The sequence below is a fragment of the Cupressus sempervirens genome, chromosome 11 (assembly GCF_028749045.1).
Source record: "Cupressus sempervirens isolate cs-2001-9-10 chromosome 11, ASM2874904v1, whole genome shotgun sequence".
In the NCBI taxonomy this organism is placed as follows: Eukaryota; Viridiplantae; Streptophyta; class Pinopsida; order Cupressales; family Cupressaceae; genus Cupressus; species Cupressus sempervirens.
The window spans coordinates 759212842-759233516 of record NC_143128.1 but is presented as its reverse complement, the minus strand read 5'-3'; the positions used below and the strand labels follow the sequence as shown (position 1 = coordinate 759233516).

The 20675-nt window shown below is 37.5% G+C and overlaps 1 protein-coding gene across 2 annotated transcripts in view; it reads left to right on the top strand.

The window, feature by feature from the left end:
* Nucleotides 1-20116, top strand: part of HPY2 (RING/U-box superfamily protein) — a 58099-nt gene extending 37983 nt beyond the window's left edge. For both annotated transcript variants that reach the window (XM_089808731.1, XM_089808732.1), the window contains exons 7-8: nt 19528-19619; nt 19719-20116. In XM_089808731.1, the coding sequence (XP_089664857.1) occupies nt 19528-19619; nt 19719-19858 (232 nt within the window). In that variant the 3' untranslated portion in view covers nt 19859-20116. The remainder of the gene's footprint in view (nt 1-19527; nt 19620-19718) is intronic.
* The last annotated feature ends 559 nt before the right edge of the window (nt 20117-20675 follow it).

Sequence of the window (20675 nt, the reverse complement as noted above, 5' to 3'; positions counted from 1 at the left end):
ATGACATGTGTAGACGACAGCTGACCAAAGAAGTTTGTGGAAGAAAACAAAACAAGTAAAGAGTAAGAAGGTATGCAGATTGCAGTGAGATATATACAAGATAGTGAGAGACAATCAGAAATGAGTGTTTGAAAATGAATAAGAAATCAGAAGTAAAAGAAGATTAAGAATGGTAAAAAGAAAATATATGATTATCAGATTGAAAATCTGACTTATATATACATATATATCAGAATGTGTTGTGCATAGATATAAATATGTACTTTTAAGTAAACATTGACTTCAGGAAAGAAAAAGGGTGTAGATATTGCAATTAAAAAATTCATTCAGAGATAAGAGGAGTAAATTGTGCAAGCAATATATCCACCATTAGTTGAGTAAGCAACAACATTAAGGTGGAGGGCCAATTTGTGTGCACTGGGTTGGTGCTGAAGAAGACAAGCAGGGGGAGTTGGAGCTTCCAGTGAGTCAGTGCTCATAAACATAGGGGTTGGAGCCTCTAGTAAGTTGGAGCCTACAAAACATTGTAAAATAACAAGCTTATATAAAAATGTTTATTTGCTGTGGTTTTCTCTTGCATTGGGTTTCCATGCAAATCTTGTGTCATTGTGTTCATGTGCGTAATTATTGATTTCAGCATTAAAAGTTATTAGAAGTTATTGTGTGTGTTAGCTCTCATTTTCACTAAGGTTTTTTATCAAAATTGTGTTGTTAAATTGTTCTAAATTATTGAGTAGTTTGAATAAGTTACAGTATGTTTTCATCCTTTGCCAAGAACTTAATTTTCACAATTATTATTTATGCTAGGCACCTAGGGTTTCTCTAAAATTTTCATCAAAATACATTACCCTAAGCAAACCCTTGTTTTTTAGGGCCTGCGCTCTTCAAATTTTAAATTTTCAAATACCTAAAAATTGGTGCTTTATGTTAACTTTCTTGTTTCTAATGAAGGCTCGTGTGTTTTAAGTATGCGACCAAGCGACTATGTCTAGTCGTAGGGTCGAGGCTCTCTATCAAACTGCTACAACAAATGGCGCGACCCAACAAAGCAAGTTTTTCGCTTTGATCGCTAAATCATAATAGATTGACGGTCAAGTTTTCCCCTGACCGCGATCGAGCGAAGCAGTTGAGATGGCTTTTGATCTCGTGGTCGCCTCAGTAATATGTAATGTCAAATTTTGTCCGTGATAGTGTGATGATGCTTAAGAGCTTGTGAACAATCTTTGATTGCGGGTTCGCATGAAATTTAGTCTAACCTTGGGTTTGAATTGTGAAATGGTGAATTGCTATGGATCAGAGGATCGTTGGAGTTAGATCGAAACAATGGGTTAAGGTTGTGGAGGTGCGACATGCCGCCATGTGGATTGAACTTGGTGATGTGGCAGTTCAGTGTCAAAGTGATGCGGCATAAAGGTAGTTTCCGATTGGTCAAGGGCATTGGCATGGATAGCAAGTTGAAATTTTCTAGGACCGTTAGCTTGAAGGTAATCAAGGGTTGTCGCTTTGTTGTTATAAGAATCTGGAGGTGTTTTAATCTTAGCGAGATAGCGATGGGGTGACACCTGTCACGTTCACCTGACTGAGGTAAAGTTTCAAAGAAAAAGTCGCCATCGTAGATCAAGATTGAAATCGACGGATGTCTTTATGTCGCTATCCAAAGTTGCATGGTTGTCACTCATAGCGATATAACAACAGTGTGACACGTGGTGATGGCCCACTGTCAAAAGTATTGTTTTGTTCGCATGGTCGTGAGGTAAGGTAAAGAATTAAGTTTTTAATCGTGACTAGGTGAAAAGGTTAAAGAGATGCTAAATTGTGTAGTCGCGATGTTAACTAACTGGTAAGATAAGTAAATTGCGACTCGACGATCATTGTTATAAAAATACATAAAATGCTTGTTTGCCCAGTCACACCTTCAGAAAGGATAAGAGCTGTTAAGTCACCGATCTGGCAAGGACGGTTAGAAAGGCTTGATCGCTTGGTCGCGCAGTTAATGAATATAAAAGGAAATTTGACCACGACCATGCGATGTAGTTGAATTTAAAGTTGAATGTGATGATTGCTCAGTCGTAAGAGCAAAGGCTTAAAACGCGTAACCGTGTGCGAGGCTGCGACTTCATGAAGCAAAGGTGATCGCAGGGTTGCTAATGTTAAGTATAACTGTTAACATGAGGCGGCGACCGCGTGATTGAAGTTAAGTAAAGGGTTAGAACTTGTGATCGCTTGGTTGCACGGTTAGTCGCCAACAACAGAGGATAGATCGCGAAGCAACGGAAAGAAGTAAAATGCTGTGGTTGTTGGGTTGTGAGGAAGAAATGTTAAGTGAGAAATGATTGTTAGAAGGCCTCATTATGACTTTAAAGGTTATGTCCTGTCAATAAGTGCATAAAAGAATTAAAAGGTTGGCTATACATGTCGTTTCTTTGCACTTTTGCAGATTTTGAGATTTCTTACACACAATGACATTAATAGACATAAATGCCTCTCTGTTGCGTTCCCTCCATTAATAAGCTGGTATAACAGATTCTTGAGTTACAATATTTTGCATAAGTTCAGAAATAAGAGTTTGAACGCCAAGAATTTTCAGAGTTTCTCGGTATACTCTAAGCCAGTATTGGCAAAGATTGTCCTAAAATTCAGTTGTAGAGATCATGGCACAGGGGGAAGGAAAGATGATAACTCAGGTTGATGTGGAAGAATTTACACAGACCACAGAACAGGCAAAGCCAAAGTTGGCAACTTTATATGCAGAAGAGTGGGTGTATTTTCTCCTAGGGTCTTCTCATGCTCAAACTTTGAATGCCCATGTCTTCAGAGATGTATACTCCTTCTGTAGGGACACCATTGTACCTAAAGCCAACGAAAATGAGTTATTCTGGTATTTTTATCATAATAGGTATGCGAAATCACCGATCTGTAACCCATGGATCAGAAACATGGCAAAGTTGATAGTGCCAAAGGCGATAGTTGATGTTGCTTTGGTGAAGGCACTAATCAAGTCTTACAATCCGATAACCAAGGCCTTCCAAAGAAAGGATACGAGTGTCCTGTGTAGATTGGATAGGGAGACCTTTGTTGAAATCTTTGACCTAGGAGGACCTCTCACTAAGAAAATTGAGAAAGAAAAAATGAACGGGACCTTCAAGAATTCCAAGAGTTTCTACACTATAACTGTCATGAAGAGGCACATTCCCAAATCAAAGAAGGAAAAGGGGGAGTTGACTAAGAAAGTAGGGGAACTAATGCCATTAGAATTCTTCTACAAATATTTCAGATATACCATCTACGGGATTGAAAAGGTACTGGGAGTTGATGGCACCATGAATGCCCTAGGCTATGAATATATCATGGCATTGGATATCCAGGAACCAAATCATAATGTCTGCTATGACTTTGTGGAATACATCATTGATAGGATGCATGAAGAAATTGAGGCTGCTCAGAAGGGAGAAATGGGAAGCTTTAGGTTTTTCCATTATTCACTATTGATGCACATTATCCTTTTCAAGAACATAGGGCACATTAGGCTAGACTTTATCGAAGCCACTGAGGAGAATGGAGAAACCCTACTTGTGCAATTGTGGACTCGCTTTTGGCAAAGGTTTTATCCCTATGATAGTGCCATTGCTTTCTATAATGATTTTGTCTTTCTAATCATGAACATGCTAATGGATATAAATGAAAGAATACCTAGGGGAGTAAGAATGTTAATTAGACCATCTCCTTGCCCAAATGAGGATAGGATACTTAGCCATGATTGGGCTAGTTTATTTTTATTTGAAAACTTTTCCATGATAAGAGTATTTGGATGTCCTCAGCCTCCCCATGTATTACCTAGACATGTCCCTGAGAGATTAGGCCAGTTAGAATTCTTCTGGCAATTACTAATGATGAATAGAGAGTTTTTAGGCACTGCTGTCAGGAAAGGCTCTTTTGTAGCCAGAAACACAAAGATAGGTGATTTTTTGATAGGGAAGGATGCCATAGAAGAGATAGATCAGTGTTTAGCTGAATTTAAACTTCCCTCTGCTCTAGCTAGAACCTATGATCCAAATGATTTGGTGAGGAATACTCTTAAACAAATGAGGAAGTACACTCTTCCTAGCAGCAAGCCAATTTGTGAAGAAGATTGCATTATGAACTTCTTGCAAATAGAGGCATGTAGGGAGAGCACTCAGAATTGGAGCAAGATAATGAAGATAGAAGAAGCCATGAGGGCAGCAGAGCCATCATTTAAGGGTTTTAACCATGATGTACCATACCTTGATAGGTACAATAGGTGCTTGGACAATTTTGATGAATTAATGACACAAGTGCCTGTAGAGTTTAGAGATAGAGCAGAAACCCCATCTCCTCAGTAGGAGGATGTTATAATTGTAGAGGTTGAGGATGATCAATCAGAGAGCTCGTCATGGGCTAAAGGAAAAAAGAAGCAAAAGATGATTCAGATCCCTGACAAAGTTAGAGGAAAGGCAGTGCACATTATGCCTTAGGGATCAAAAGTTCTTTGATACAATTAGACACAATTTTCTAATCAAACAAACAGGTGAGCATGAAAAGATCCCCAATAGGACTGAATTGCAGATTTAGATGTTGGATGAAAGAATAATTCAGGCTGAGAATTTCATAAAGGATGACCAATTTGTAAATTTTGATGAATTTAAGTCATTTCTTTATAAGGTAAAACATAATGAACTCACCTTACAATTGCAACCTGGGGACTCACTTGAGAGAATTGCAGAATTAGTTCAGAGTTTGCAGGATTATGATCCAAATAGTGAGAATCTCACAGTTGAGGAAGCAAGAGCATTAGTAATGAGAATTGGAATGCTGCTTTTTCTTGGTTGGGAACTTAGTTCCTATTTTATGTTAGACCAGATCAGAAAACAAGAAAAATTAGTCTCTTTTGAAGGGACTAACGTCTCTGGTGAGTTGCAGGGGGCTGGCTTTAACATAGATAGTAAGACAATGTCAATATGGAGCATGGCTTTAGATGATAATAAACCAACTCTCATGGAGATAAAGGAGTCCCCCCAAGGAAATGTAATATTTTGGAATGTCTCCACTGTATCCAGTGACCAAATCCACAATCTGGTGAATACAACATCATTAATGGGGAAGAGCAAGATGGATATGTTGCAAGAACAACTGTACACAACTTATAGCATATCCATTGATGCTAGACAAAAATATAAAGAAGAGTTGAAGAGGACTTATGTCTTGGAGAAGAAGATAGCTGACATGGAAGATGAGATAAGGAACCTAAGGGTTGTGGCTAGACCTGTTACTAAGGTAAAGGACCATGAAGCTCAAACTGAAGCTGACATTGTAGTTGTGGGAGAAGCCCAACATATGGATATTGATGAGTGGGATGGTGCTAAGGAGGTGGAAATTAAGACAATACAAAATTCCCTTATGCACAAAATTGGTGCCTTACAGGTTGTTTCACAGATTATGCACAGTAACTACATTAGCTTGCAAGGAGCTGATACAAGTGCTCAGAGGCTTTAGACCTTCTATCTCCTCTTTTCACAACATGGGTGCCTTATGCCCAATTTTTTGATAATCTGGTCCCTCTGCTACCCTAGAAAAAGGAATTACCCAAGGTGGTAATCATTAATACTAGAAAAATGTTAAACAAGGTAAGGGAGCTACATGGATTATTCACAGGAAAGATGCAATTGATCCAAGGGAAAATGAAGACAATTGGTGTGGGGATTCCAAATTTCATTCCTGGTATTTTAGATAATAATGGGGCTTTCAAGGAATGGCAGGAATGGTCTTCTTCTTTTGAAGATGTTTTGAGACATTCGAGGTTTGTAGCCTACTGCAACAATGATACAAATGTAAATGCTGTCAATGATTTGATTGATTTTCTTTTTAGAATAGAATCAGATATGGGAAAAGTCCCTGGAGAACTAAAGGCTATTATTGATTCTAAGTGGAATAAATGCATAGAAGAATTGAATGCAGTTAAGGATGCTGTTTGACCCGAGATAGACACAGATGTGGCCATATGGGAAGTAATAGCAGACATTAAGGCTTTACCATCCCAAGAAGATGATTAGACAAAGACAACAAAAGGGATGCTACGAGAAGATAGAAGGAGATGGAAGAGGACAAAAGAATTAAAGTAAAGACTTTTGCCATAATGTCATCTACTTTTTGCACCCACTTTCCTATCTACTTTCCAACTGCAAAGGAATGAATTAATGTAATCTTTTAGAGGTTTTGCCTCCTATTTTTGACCGATTATGTTTTGACACCTACTCCCCCTTCTGAAGCTTTTTGTAATCCTCTATTTAAGGATTCCCAAGATGTGGAGTAGGAGGTCAGTAGTCTGTAGAATTTTCATATTTTATGCCTTTTCACATTCCATCCAAGTTTTTTTAATTATATGAATGCAATCAGTTTTGTAAACTTGAGAATACAGCGAAGACCAAGTAGTAGTTGTCAAGTTTTGAGTTATACTTCGAGTTTTTATCAGTATTGTATTCGTTTTTCAAAGGGAAATCAATACAAAAAAGGAAATCTTGCATATCTATGTCTTTGAGTTTTGTCTCCTTATATATCTATGATCTTGAGATTGAAACGAACAAGTTTCGTTTAGTTTAATTCAATTTGAATGAATTGTGTATCTCTTACTGATTAATGTTAATTCAAAGAATTAAGTAATTTCATTCTGTAAGTGGTAGGGTCTAGGGTTTATGGGAAGGATATGGTAAGAATGAAATTTGGAGCTCATTGTTGACATATTTAATTACAAGTTGATTAAATAAGTCTGAGTTGCTGATTTTGATTCTATATAAGAATGGATAAGACATTGGTCACTACATTTTTTATATATCTGTGATCTTGAGATTGAAACAAACAAGTTTCTTTCAGTTTAATTCAATTTGAATGAATTGTGTATCTCTTACTGATTGATGTTAATTCATAGAATTAAGTAGTTGCATTCTGTAAGTGGTAGGGTTTAGGGCTTATGGGAAGGATATGGTAAGAATGAAATTTGGAGTTCACTGTTGACAGATTTAATTACAAGTTGATTAAATAGGTCCGAGTTGCTGATTTTGACTCTATATAACAATGGATAAGACACTGATCACTAAATTTTAGTTGCAAGTTGATGATTCATATAGTTGCTGACCACACAAAATTTAAACAATCAATTTACCATTTTATGTAATAAAGAACTAAATTTGCTGGTTGTTACTTGTTTGCAATATCTTCTTAAGTTATAGTTAGCTACTGTGATAAGGAAGTTATTGACGAATCATAGAAGAACACTGACCACTTTTTGCTGTAAGGGATAGTTTTGAAGAAGAATATCATAGAAGTAGTCATAACAATCCCTGAGGTTTGCCCACCTTGGCCCTGCAGAGCCTAAAGTGAAGGGAGTCCTAGTGATTCTATTGAAGTTGGTCCAGAGCTAAGATAAACCCAGCTGAATATAGGTTTTAGCTATTCCTTAGGCTTGGTCTTTGTCTTGTGCACCTTGGCATTAGGTTCAAAACAACCTAGTATGTTCCTTACCAAAAAGAACTCCAACAATGTGGACTAAAGTTTTTATTTGGAATAGTTGTTATTTATATAGATTCGCCTTCCTCTTAGTATAACTGTGTGCACTTCACTATCTTATCAAGATCAATTGGGGAGTCATCTTCAATACCACCTTTTTTCTTCATGCAAGTCTTTGGCTACAAATGAAAACCACAATGAAATCATCTTCAATTGAATGCAAAATAATAAAACTCCTACCTTGAGCTTTCTTCAGCTTCAATTTTAGATTGTGGTGGACAAACACCAAGTCATTCATCCGTTCTTGTGTTAGATGGTCACGTTTCATGGAATGTATGTGATAAAAAACACTCAATTACACACAGGTGGATGCGTTGCATGATTGGGTCAAAATGCATATCACCATCCATCTAAGATTTTGCATTCATGACCAAAACATTCCTACCATTGAGCTGAAAAACAGATTATGGCGAGACGATATCATGTAAGAATATCTTCAAATTTTAATAAATTTGTTGATCATTTCAACAAAATAAATGAACTATCGAAATCTTAAATCATAGAGTCTACTTGGTTCGAAGGTCGTTCTGACTTCCTCAAAAGTCCTAGATGAGAGAAAACCTTTTCCCTTATACATTTGCAGCTCTAATAAAGCACCTTCAATTTTTCTGTTTTTTGAAACATTTTTTCCATGAGCATGAACATACTTTGTGTCATCTCAACATCAATCTCAATGAACTTTGTGTTGTAGAACAATGATGGATTCAAAAAGTATCTTGCACCATGAACAGGAGAGTGCATCTGTCTATCTCATCTCCTATTAATAATGCCCCACAATTGTTGATACCTCATCCTGTCATTTTCTAAGCTACCTTTAATCACCTCCTTGGCCCTATCCATGGCCTCATACAAATATCCTATTGGAGGTTTATCTCCATCCATTAGTGTCAAGACTTTTAGGAGAAGCTCTAAGAATCGTACTACCTGCTCAATTGCATGCCAGAATAGAGAAAATACATGTACTCTGCCACTCTAATGCCATCTGTTCGACTTGCCAAGTCTAATTCTATCCACTCAGTTGAAACAAACATGTGTCTCAAGTTCATTTTTTTATTGAGCTAGAGTTTGTAGTGCAAGGAAGTGTGTTGCGAACCTTGTCACCCTAGGTTGGACCAGCTCCTTGCCACCTGTGAATTGGCACATCAAACTCAAAACCCTCATGAAATTATAAATAAATTTGGTAATTGTGTGAGCCTTTTGAGATGCCTCCTTAACCATGAAATTTTTCCAATGCCCTCTAGGGTTAGATCAAGGCAATGTGCAACATGTGGGGTAAACAAAATTGACGGGTATTTGTCCGTCAGAATTTTCCTAGTAGTTTCACAAGCAACAACATTGTTTGTGATAAATTGAACCACATGCTGTGATCCCACATCTATGACTACTAAGTCATACATCTCAAACAACACAAATGCGGTTTTCATTACATGTGACACATCCACAAATTTTAGAAATATAGTTCCTCTGTCATAAGAGATCAATTGATGAGGGATTGGTTCCTCCTATCTAGCCATCAATTTGACATAATGGTGCACCCAGTACTAGCTCACTCTAACTGATGCTCATTAACATGTTGAACATCTTTTATTGCATCATCAAGCATACCAACCCTCATCATCTTGTAAGATGGGACATTAAAATCTGGCCCTATTGCTGCAATATCATCCATCGTAGCTTGCAAATATGGAAATTTGCAAGCATGGAATGCCAGGTAGAGGAGAACTAAAAGTTTGAAATTCCCTTCATTGCTTGTTCATGGACAACTTTCCCCCACCCCTTACTCTCCAAAGTTGTGAACTTGGCGTAGTATGAGGTGCGAAGAAATCATTGATGTTCCCTTCACCTATGTTTGGGCCATGTGCCATAGTAGGTGTTCTCCCATCGATCTCAGATTCCCTGAAACCCTCCCTTTGTCATCTTCCTCATCTAATTGATTCCTCCTAATGCCTATAGAATATGAACCTATTTAATTCCTAGTTCTTGCCTTTTTGGCCCTGTGCTCATCAATTCCATCAAGGGCTCTTTTGGCCTGGTATGTAACATCTACAGGGCAACTACCACATATTGTAGTGTTATTTCCCTTTTCTTTTTACAAATGCCATTTGAAGCAGTAAGTTCCACCACTCACATCATTCTTACACCAATTGCATTTAACTTGTGTTTTTCTACCAACAATTGGTGTACAATGTGTCTATGTGAAGTCTTTCTCACACGTCATTGTGATTGAGAATTAAATTTGTTGGAGCATTTTAATGTTTAGGTAGGGTTAATCACATTAACCATAATATGAATATTGCATAAATTAAACAAAAAAATCACAAAATACATCTAATCTAACCTAGTGTAATGGACAATGAATAAATCTAATCTACATAAATGCCATTCGCAAAATTTATATATTAAATTACATTCTCCTTCAAATTTTGCTCAATATCCTACCCTAGATCAACAAATATATGATTCCTAGATATCTGTACATAAACTAACTCATCAATAGAAGTTATTGAGTTTGGCAGGGTATAGTTCTTTGTGTTAAAAATTGATGCAATAACCTGCAATACTTCACATGTACTTCCAGTGCTAAGCAAAGGGGATAGTTAGGTGTAAATATGTAGTAAGTTGTACCATCTCTAACTCAAGTTGGAATAAGCAATTGTTGCATATTTTACATTTGTTTAAAAAAAATAACCTATCAAATGTAGATTAGAAGAATTGTAAGTGCAATGAATACTTGTCACATGCCAGTAAAATCATCATCACAACTCAATAGCATCCCTATGAATACATGGTTCATGACAACATAAATAGTTTCCACTGATCCAAAGCTTCAAAATAGCATGTTTCTTTGACTTAATAAGTGCCATGCTCTATGATATTAGACACGTAAAGGGACATCTGATCTCATGTAGTGTTTATTTCAAAATTTAGTGATTGTATTATGCAGTGTAACACCAACACTGGGGTATGTCAAGATGAGTTTCCGAGATTGGGGGACACCGGGCCTCAATTTCGAGATGACGAGGCAGGGAGGGGTGTCGTATACTATACATATAGAACTTGAAATTCTAGTTATGATGAAATGATGTTTCAGGTGAATATACCAAATTGAAATTCTTGAACATAGCAAAATTGCAGCATGAACTAGAACCATTGAACATTCAACATAGTAACATAGTACATATGGAAACAATGTTATATCATGTTAGATTTGTAACAATTTGGACATACATCAATATTTTGTAGAATGAACAACGTGAGAACACCTAATTTGAGATCCCAAAATATGAAATTCAAGTACCCATCCCAGTGGTGGCGTGGTTGTAGAATGACGAAGGTGGGGGCACTTTGGTTTTCCAAGCACCCACTGCAGGGATGTCTAGGGATGAGTACTTCGAGGTTTAGGGGGGTTCGAGTTCCCATGTTTCATTGGTATTATATCCTTCCAAGTTTCAACATTTTAAATAAAGTATAACTGCATCTTCTTATTTTGCTAACAAGGATACATCAAATTGACCAGATTTAATTCTTTAATACTCGATCATTATTTATCACTCAGAGCTTGGCATGAAATTGGACTTGATTCCATGATAAGATATGATAAATTTTTTTAATGTCCAATAACATACCACAAAAAGGGTCTAAGGGACCGTAAGAGTACAATTAAAGACTAGCAAGTAGTGGGAACACCAAACAATGCTCGAGGAAAGAGCAAAACAAAGCAAATCCCAAACCAAAGACCAGTAGCAAAAACCAACAATAGGCTAGTCTCAACCTATCGTCAAGAAGAAGTCCATAATCGAAGGATATGGTTTAGGGAGAGGAGAGGCCTTGGGCTGTTTTTGGGAGCTTGTGGAAGTGGAGATCTGCTGTTATGTATAGCCCTTGTGAAACTACACGAACTTGGCGTGTCGAACTCCCCCATGGTATATAGTTGATAGATCTGACCCTCACTATCAATGTGGGGGTTTGTTTGTATATAGATTTGATGCAACCCCACCCAGAAGGAGCTCAAGATGATGCAGAGTGCGTGCATCCAATGTTGGACAAGGTAGGAAGGACACATAGTGACCTCATCCTGTATATCAATAAAGTATGTTGTATAAAAGGCCATTTGCAGATAGAGCCCCCCAGGGGTTAACCCGTGTCGTAAGAATATATTGCTTGTAGATGTCCATCCTGACGTGCCCATTCAACTCCTGCTAGGAAGGGAGGACTTGGGCAGGGGCAAAGAGTACGTCAATCTCATCCCCATCAAATGCAAAAGCATAGAGACATGTGCATACTAACAACGGGCTCGACTAGTGGAGTCAACACCCCCAATCGCCTCAAAGGAGCAATAAGCTAGGTAAGAGTATATGTGACGCCCCTCAGTAGAATCAAGAAGCCTCGAAAATGATGAACTACACTAGGTTGAAGATGGCTTGGAGTTTGAAGTGATGGGCCCCAAACTCGGCCAAAATGATACTAAGAGTAGTGGAGTAGTGACACTTATGATGCACGTGAGAAGAAGGGTTTGGACCCTCTCAATTGATGTCCAGTCTGACTCCAAAAGAGAGGGCCCCCAAACCACAAAATCGTAACCGTAGAGGGCTGTTGACCTGATCAAGTTGTCCAAGAGATCTTGGACGTGGTCTCCTGAAAGTGATGCCGAAAGCACTATCTCTCAAGTAGAGCAAGGGAACATATCCCTTGTTGATGTGGGACTGCCTAATAGGTCTCATGCTGAAATGGGATCCAAAGAACTTGACTCCCATGTATGTGTAAGAAGAAGAGATTTCAACCTCGACATCCTGGATGGAGAAATGGAGAAGGGAGATCTTCAAGCAATTGAAGATTGTCACACAAGTCTTGCTCAGGTTATCCACTAGCTGTCTCGAATCACAAAAAGAGGCCAAGCCATCCAAAAGCCTTTGAAGATCATCTAGGGAGGAGGGTAAGGGAACTGCATCATTTGCAAAGAGTAGAATGGAGATCAAGGCCTAATGCATGGAATAACCATCCTTCAGAAGTGAGTGCTTCCTAGGGAAATCCTCAAAATCATCACTGTAGATGCCAAATAAGGTAGGGGAGAGAGGGCAACCCTACTTCACATTAATGGTGCTTTGGATAGGGTCCGAAAGACCCTGTGGAGTCTTGCTTTTGTCCATCACACTCTATATAATCTCACGATGGCTGTTAAGAGAGTCTTAGGAATCCCCATGTTTCTAACGCTTTGGAAGAGGGCCTCTTGAGGGACAGAGTCAAATGCATTGTGAAAGTCCACAAAGTAAAAATAGACCTTTGCAAAGCAATGTTGAGCCTCCTTAATAATAGCCTGTAGAGTTAGAATATGGTGTATGGTTTGATAGTTTGCTCAGAAACCAGCTTGCCTCCATAGCCCGAGAATGATGTCGATTCATCTCCCTAGAAAGAATAGTGTGTAACATGGTGGCTTAGAGTTTGGAGAACGTGTGCCGAAATAGGATGCTCTTGTGGTTGTTGGGATCTGAAGCCGATCTAGCCTTGTGAATGAGATGAATAGTATGCCACAACCAAGAAGAGGGAAACCAAAACAAACCATCTTGTTGAAGAGTACTGCAAGGAAAGAGTCCAAAACTATGATGCCAAGCTTGAAGAATTCTGCTTGGAACCTTGCAACATCCTCTGCCCTACTCCAGTTCACAGATCTAAGTGCCTCGTTGATGTTGGAAAAGGTGAAGAGATGGCACTGGCTTTTTTTTTGGGGGGGTGGGATTGGTAAGGTGGATGGGGGGCTGGCCGGGGATATCGTACAGGGTGGAGGTGTGCGAGACCAAAGAGTTTTGATCAAGGGTGGAGGGGGAGGGGAGGGATAGTGGGGGAAGAGGGTGCATCAAAAAGACTTGGTAAAGAGGAGAAGTACAAAGTGTCATGTCGCCAAATTTTATTGTAATAATTAAATTAATTAATTAATTGGTCCTAGAATTTAAATAATATAATAAAAGGACCTTTAATTAGTTACTTTAATTAATTAATATGGGGCCCAAGTTAATAATATATGTATTTGTGGTTTCGATTGATTTAGTATATCCCAGACCCTTTTTTATTTTAGTTGTTTCCATAGGTGTTGCTGTCGGCTATCTTGTAAACCCTCAGGAGTTCCTCCAAAGGACATTTAAGCACAACATGTAGATAGTTGTTATCATGCGATTTGGATTATTTCTTTATATTATGAATTCCTGTTGAAGTTCAGTATTGCTCACCATTTCGAAAGTGAAAGATCTTCCCTATTTGGCTATTTCGGTTTCGGTGGGAGTCAACCCTCACCTTATTCCATCGGTGTATAACTTGGCTCAAGTCTGGCAAATCGGAGCACCATCACTATTTGCAAATACAATCTCTGCTTGGTTCCAAATTGATGTTTTGTGCGTATTCAGTCTTCTTTGCTTATTTCATTTGGTAGGCCAAAGGTAATTATAAATCTTTGCATTTATTTGTAACACTTAAACCATACACATTCATTCTATACGCCATAAGCCCCTCTCCATTACTCCCTCCAATACTCCGTTCCACATGCCCATAACATCCTCCCGTCGTACGGTCTTCTTACACTTTCTTGGCTGCCGTATGAACATCCCTCTTAGGCCGTACGACAAACATCCCTCCTCACCGTACGAACAATACAAACAACTCCATCCTTCACCATACGGCCAAGCTTTCTCCCTGATTTCCACCATACGGTCAACCCCAACATCGCTGTACAACCAACATACCTACGTATGGTCATCATTTTATTTGCATTTCATGGTTTCTGAGACTTACTTCTGAGTCTTTGATACTTTGGAAAGAGTGGTCAATATTTTATAAGTATACTTTTATCCTAAAATTAGAGAAAAACTTGGAATGTACTAAAGACACTTCTAGAAGCCTACAACAGATATCATTACTCTTATGAACAATTTCACCATTTTCCCCAACAATTCAACAAAATATAAATACAAAGGTAATTTATAGGTAATTGTCAAGCTAGAAGGCAAATTTGGCACAAGAATTATGCCCCACCAAACTAAATATCACAAAGAGTTATGCCCTGCCAAACTAAATACCACAACCTTGTAGAATATGAAAAAAATGGTATGATTTGATTGCGAGGAATAGGCATTGACATGAAGGAGTTTCAATTGATTTTAACAAGGAACATATAGAATCTCTATCAATTGAAACAAGCTTTAAGAGTAATTATTTGTTTAAAAATGTATTAGTTTTGGCAGATGGATTTGGCCATTGGAAGAGCCTTCCTCACGGAAGGATTCCAAAATTATATATGCCAAATGGCAGAAGGATTTCATCAAGAGAGAAGCAAACCACAGAAGGATTCCATAGAGTAACAATGGGAAACATTTCATAATATTTCCTGGAAATATGGAAGTGGTGAAAAATGACAGAAACAACACTGCAACACCTCTCTGAAAAACCCACAAACAAAGAGTGAAGAATGCACCTACAGGCTTGGGGCATCCTAAATAGGAAAAAGATGGTTTATGGTTTTCTTTTGGAACCATTTTTCTTTGTCCAAGAAATTGCTATTAATCACAAATTTTCATTGCAGAGTCATTTCGTAGTGAGTTTTTTTAACTATGCAATGAGCAATTTCTTTTGTCATTTACCACATTCTAGACATGCTCAAGGTGTCATGACAATACACCAAGCATGGTGACATTTTCTTGCCCCCGCCTAAACTGCAGCCTTCAAAAACGAATCACAACCTCAAATAGCAAGCAAACCTGGACGGTAGCAAATGAATGAAAAGAGTGCAGATTTTCTTTAGGAAAAAACAGTAAATTTATTTGAAAGAGGGCTGACCGGTGTTAGGAAAACTTAATTATTTGAAAGAGGGCCACCTGAGTTTGCTTAATGTGCAGCAGATTATAATTAAAATGTACTTTATATGGCAGCACTCATTTTTGAAGAGGTGCAACTCTTACAAGGGCATTGATCTATATGAAAAGATGTCTTTCTCCCTCCACAATTGAAGATATAGAAGGGGACATCAATTCATTTGAGAAGGCACCAATTAGGGAGCAATTTAAAGAATTCAGAAATCAATTGAAGAATGATTTTGGAATATAAATAAAGAGAGCAACACATTTCAGAAATTAAGTAGGAGCAAATGAAAGAATTCGGAAATTGATTGAAGAATTAATTTGTAATATAAATTAAGAGGAGTAACATGTATATTTTTCAGAAATTAAGTTATTGCAGCCATTTGAGAACAATTCTTAATTCATCAAGATTTATTTAATAAAAAATAATCTAGCAAATTCCTTCACAATAGTTGTCTTGAAATAGGAAGGACTGACCAGCCTTCCAAGTACACGAGAGGTGAAAAGGATGACCTGCCCTCATGCTCTTATTGGGTTGGACAAAAGGTGGGCTGGATGACCAGCCTCCAAGGTGAACTAAGTAATGGAAGGGCGACCAACCTTCCATTCTCTTAGCAAGTCAAGGATGACAAGCCTTGGGAATTACCAGTTTGCAAGCATTTCCAAGAAATTCATAATGTGATTTGCTGTGAAGAATATGCTTATGATGTTTATCAAAATATTATGATGTTTTGATGTACAAATTTGAATATTATCTTTAGTTCTTGTTACCTAATATTACTAATATCAATTTTTAGTGGATAATATCTTTTATAGGCCTAAAATTGGGAGTAACTCAAGAAAGGGACATTACAATTGGTATTAGAGCCTTGATCCTCCTAGCGTGAGGATCAAGAAGAGAAAGAACTACATTTAAGCCAAATAGCTCAAAGAGCCTTGGAAAGAGAGAAGAAAGCTAGAGGCAATTAGTAGGTTGAATAGAGACAATGCAATGGTTGGACCACCAATTGTCATCAAGGATTCTTTGTTTCATATTTTTTCAGTTTGGTAGTGTTTGATTCATGCCATCTAGTCCACTCTGCATTGACCACCATGGATTGTAAGGTTTATTGGATCTCAAACATCCTCTCCAACAAAATAAAGGAGCTAGCTTATCTAGTCTCCATGGGCTTGAGGAATTCTTTCTTGGAAAATATCCTAAATAATGCAAGAGGTGTTTGATTGCAAATAAGATTTGCACATCTTTAGCCTCAAACACCTTAGCCTTTATCCAATCAACATTTTTGTTGTTCAATGTATGTCCACAACATGGTCTCCAAAAAATGTGCTCATAAGCACCTTCTACCATCAATCTAGCTAACTTACACATTCGGGCTGAATCATTGACTTCTTGGAGAACATTTGAAGGTTAACCTTTTCTACATTTTTCAAAACCTGAAATTGGGGCTGCATCCTTCCTTTTCCCAGAATAATCTATAGCTTTAAGGAAATAAGAGCCCGCTATACTAGTGACAATAAGATTGATGAGCACCCGATGCTTGATATCGGTCCCCTCATCTATGATGATGGAACATCCTTTACTCAACCATGTTTGTCTCATATCCACCATCAAAATGCTCACTTTTGAATACTCTATCAAGAACGGTGGTGAGTAGTTTTGTCTCTCCATGTGGTACAAATGAGGGAACAACAACATAGACATCTTTGCACATTTGTTTATAATATGAGGAACGTGACACATGGAGTGGTATAGCATGAGTGAAAAGAACCTATCAATAGGTTCTTTAGCCTTCTCTTTTGTTTGTAAATTAAATGAATCGACAACGTTGGTTTCACTTTTACTCTTCCTCCCTACTAAAGGTTCTTTATGTTTTTGACAAAAGAGGGAATAGCTGGAACACTTTCTTCCCTAGTGGAAGGTTGACTCAAAACTTGCATTCTAGCATGCACATTCTCTACCCAAGTCCCTAAGCTTGGTGCCTCTCCCTCTATGTACAATCTAGTTGCCTCAAGTTTTCTACTTGTGTTATAGCCTTGCAACCTTTGGCCTCTTGACCACCTGTCCATGAAAGATGACAATAAACTCTAGTATAGCTGTTATAATAATAGTTTCTGCACAAATGACACTCCCATTCCCTACTATCCCTGGATTTTTTTCCTTATTTTTGTCTACTTTTGTGGTAAATTGAAGGAGAGGTTTCTTGGGGTTGAATGGGCCTTTTGCATGCTTTTTGAGGGCTTCGGAGGGGCAGTCAAATGGGTAGAGGATGCTTGCTTTTCTACATTCACACTAGTTGAAGTTGAAAACTCCCCTATTGCTGCCCTAGTACTACATTTTTTTGAGTTTTTCTTGTATTTCCACACCAATGCTATCAGTACTAGCACTTCCCTCACTCACTTTCACTGGTGTCTTCATCATTATGAACTATAAAACACTGCTGTATGTTGAAAATAATTATAATTTTTCACTCAAAATGCCCTCTATATGTAACACAATGTAAAACAAATGTAAAATGAAAAAAAAGTGGCCATAAGAAAATGGACGACGAGACACATACTTGGAATGAAGATTTTATGCCAAACTCTCCTCTTGCAATTCAAAAACGAAAACTTTCTTGCTGCTGCTGCTCTTTGTTTTTCTTCTTGCCAAGAATGGCTGTAATGAAGAGATGAAGAAGACTTTACCTTTTTAGTCTCCAAATAGGGTTTCATAATTTTAATTGCCCTGGGTACCCAGATGGGGACCACCCAACAATTCAAAAGGGAAAAAATACTCACTTTTTAAAAACCAGCGGAAGATTTTTTTGGTTAAGAATTAGGGAATGCTGTTCCTTCCTAGGGATGGTCGGGGAACGGCTAGGCCTTCTCTAGGATGGAATTCTATCCCCAAGTCTTCTATCTTGCATCGAAACCCATTTCCAGAATGTTTTCTTTTTTCTGCAAAATTTGAACGGCATTGGGGACAGGAAATTACCATCCCCATGTCTTCGTACCATCCCTAGTATGGGAGTGGGGGAAATTTGCTAGGGGATCCATCCCCATGAAGCACATGAAGATAGGGAATCACATTTCCAACATGACCTCTTATCCCATAAAATAAAAAGCTTTCACATACCTTAAGGTCCTAGATTTATATTTTTACAATTTCAAGAAACATATAAAAAATTCAATTGCTATAGAGCGATTCAAGTTTCTCACTAAATTTTCTCCATAATCTCGAAGTTCATAGTTCTAAAATCAAAATGTGCCATCATGCTAAAAATAGGTTAGGCATCACATTTCTTCAATAACGTAATTTTCTTGTGAGAGGTTTTGCATAGTTTTTCGGCCATTTTCCTCTTTAAAAAACTTACAAAATCACCAAATCCATTTTCTAACAATATGCTTCTGTTGTAAATCCACCAACATATAAAAATGCGGTCACATAAAATTTGGACAAATTTTGCAAACATAATGATACTACTTTAAATTTTCAAAAATAAAATAGATAAACTTAAAATTAATCATAACTATTATGCTAGATCCTCACACAAATCACTACCCAGAGAAATGAAAGACCGTATTCAACCACCTATTGTGGGCATGGTCAAAAGCATGAACCAACGAGCATTGGCACAAACATGCATTAGCAATGAAAGTCAGTTTTGCCACAAAAGCATTTTAACCATGTTTATTCTTTTCATAATAATTTTTAATATCATAATTTTATTTTTTACTGCTTTTTTTCTTTATTATGTGATTCTATGTTTTATTCTAAACTTAATTCCTGGTTTTAGACTCTGTATATAATTATGATTTTTGTATATTTTTTGTACTGGAGAACTCAAATTGAACTCTACCTCTTTTTTTTGTGCTGAATCCACATAATAAATCCTTGTACCGATCAAGTCTGTACTGCTTCTGGTATTTTTCTGTGACCAGAAATATTTTCATCGAGTATTCTGCTAAATATCTAGGTTGTATCAAATGGTTCGTTATATGTTGCTTCTAGATTTGAAATTTGTAAATTGGTTTTATTCTTCTCATGTACTACCTACCCTGTTGAATGGTATAATAATAATTGCACTACAGAAAAAGAATATTTAAAAAAATTGTCGGTTCTTTGCAGCATGGAGTGCAAGCATATATATGACAAGGAGGCAGTTATGAATTATATCAAGACATATGGAAAAAGGCGTGGCTGCAAATGTGCTGCTGCAGGTTACTTAATTTCTCTGGTTTTATATTAACTGGCATGTCTAGCAGTCTTTTATTACGAGTCCAAAATATGGTTTCATTTGTGGTCCCTTTTGTCCTTAGGTTGCCCCAAAATGCTTACTGCTGAGATGTTCACCTGTGATCCATTACTAAAGATAGAAATTGAAGAGTTACGTCTGCGAGGAGATCAATCCACTCAAGCCCAAATTGTAGCAGATTGTACTGAGATTGATGAGGATTGATGGTATGTACAGAATGGAAGATGAGAAATCTCCTGATACATGGGCTTTGTTGTCGGGCCATGCTAAGAATTTTCGCAAGACACTTTTTATATGTTCATAATACTATAGACTAGTTTGATATGGGATAATTCCTCTACTTCTTAACTGAATTGAAACATGCAAATAGTACTAATTGAGTCAAAACAGCTTGACTTGCAAAGAAGCTTCAATATGCCGCTATAAATAATGTTCAGAAATGCCAGATTTTGACCTTAATAAGTTCCAGTTTATTGCGTTCCTTGTGTTGTTTTTCAAGCTAGGATATGTGGAGAATAAATCAATGCTGTGCAATTGGATGAGCAATGGAATAAACTGAAGATTCAAGCCAAGATGAAAGATTATTAATGTCTAACTTGGCTTTTGATGGAATAATCTTTCTATATCTTCTTTAGAGGAAAACTGAAATCATGAATTCTGCTGCCTTAGTTTTTCATAAATTGAGCAAATATCCTTCATTCACGTTTGGTTTTCACAAAGCTACGATTGCTAATAGTTATATCTTCTAGGCAAGCTTCCTATTCCATTAGTCTAGACTTGCTAAGCTTGTAAATTTATCTCCAATTTCTCTACGCTGACAGAACCTATTCTAAATATGCAGGTATTCCAAGCAAAATTTTGCTATTAGCCTTCCAATAAGACATTATCATATGTAAAGAAACAAAACGTGATCAACCTAATATTGAGCCTGGTCAAGCAGGGCCACTGTATTCCCAAGGGTACAAACCAGTGCTAGGTTCGGAACTTAGTCCTGTGTCTCAAGGGCCTAGAATTTTTATTT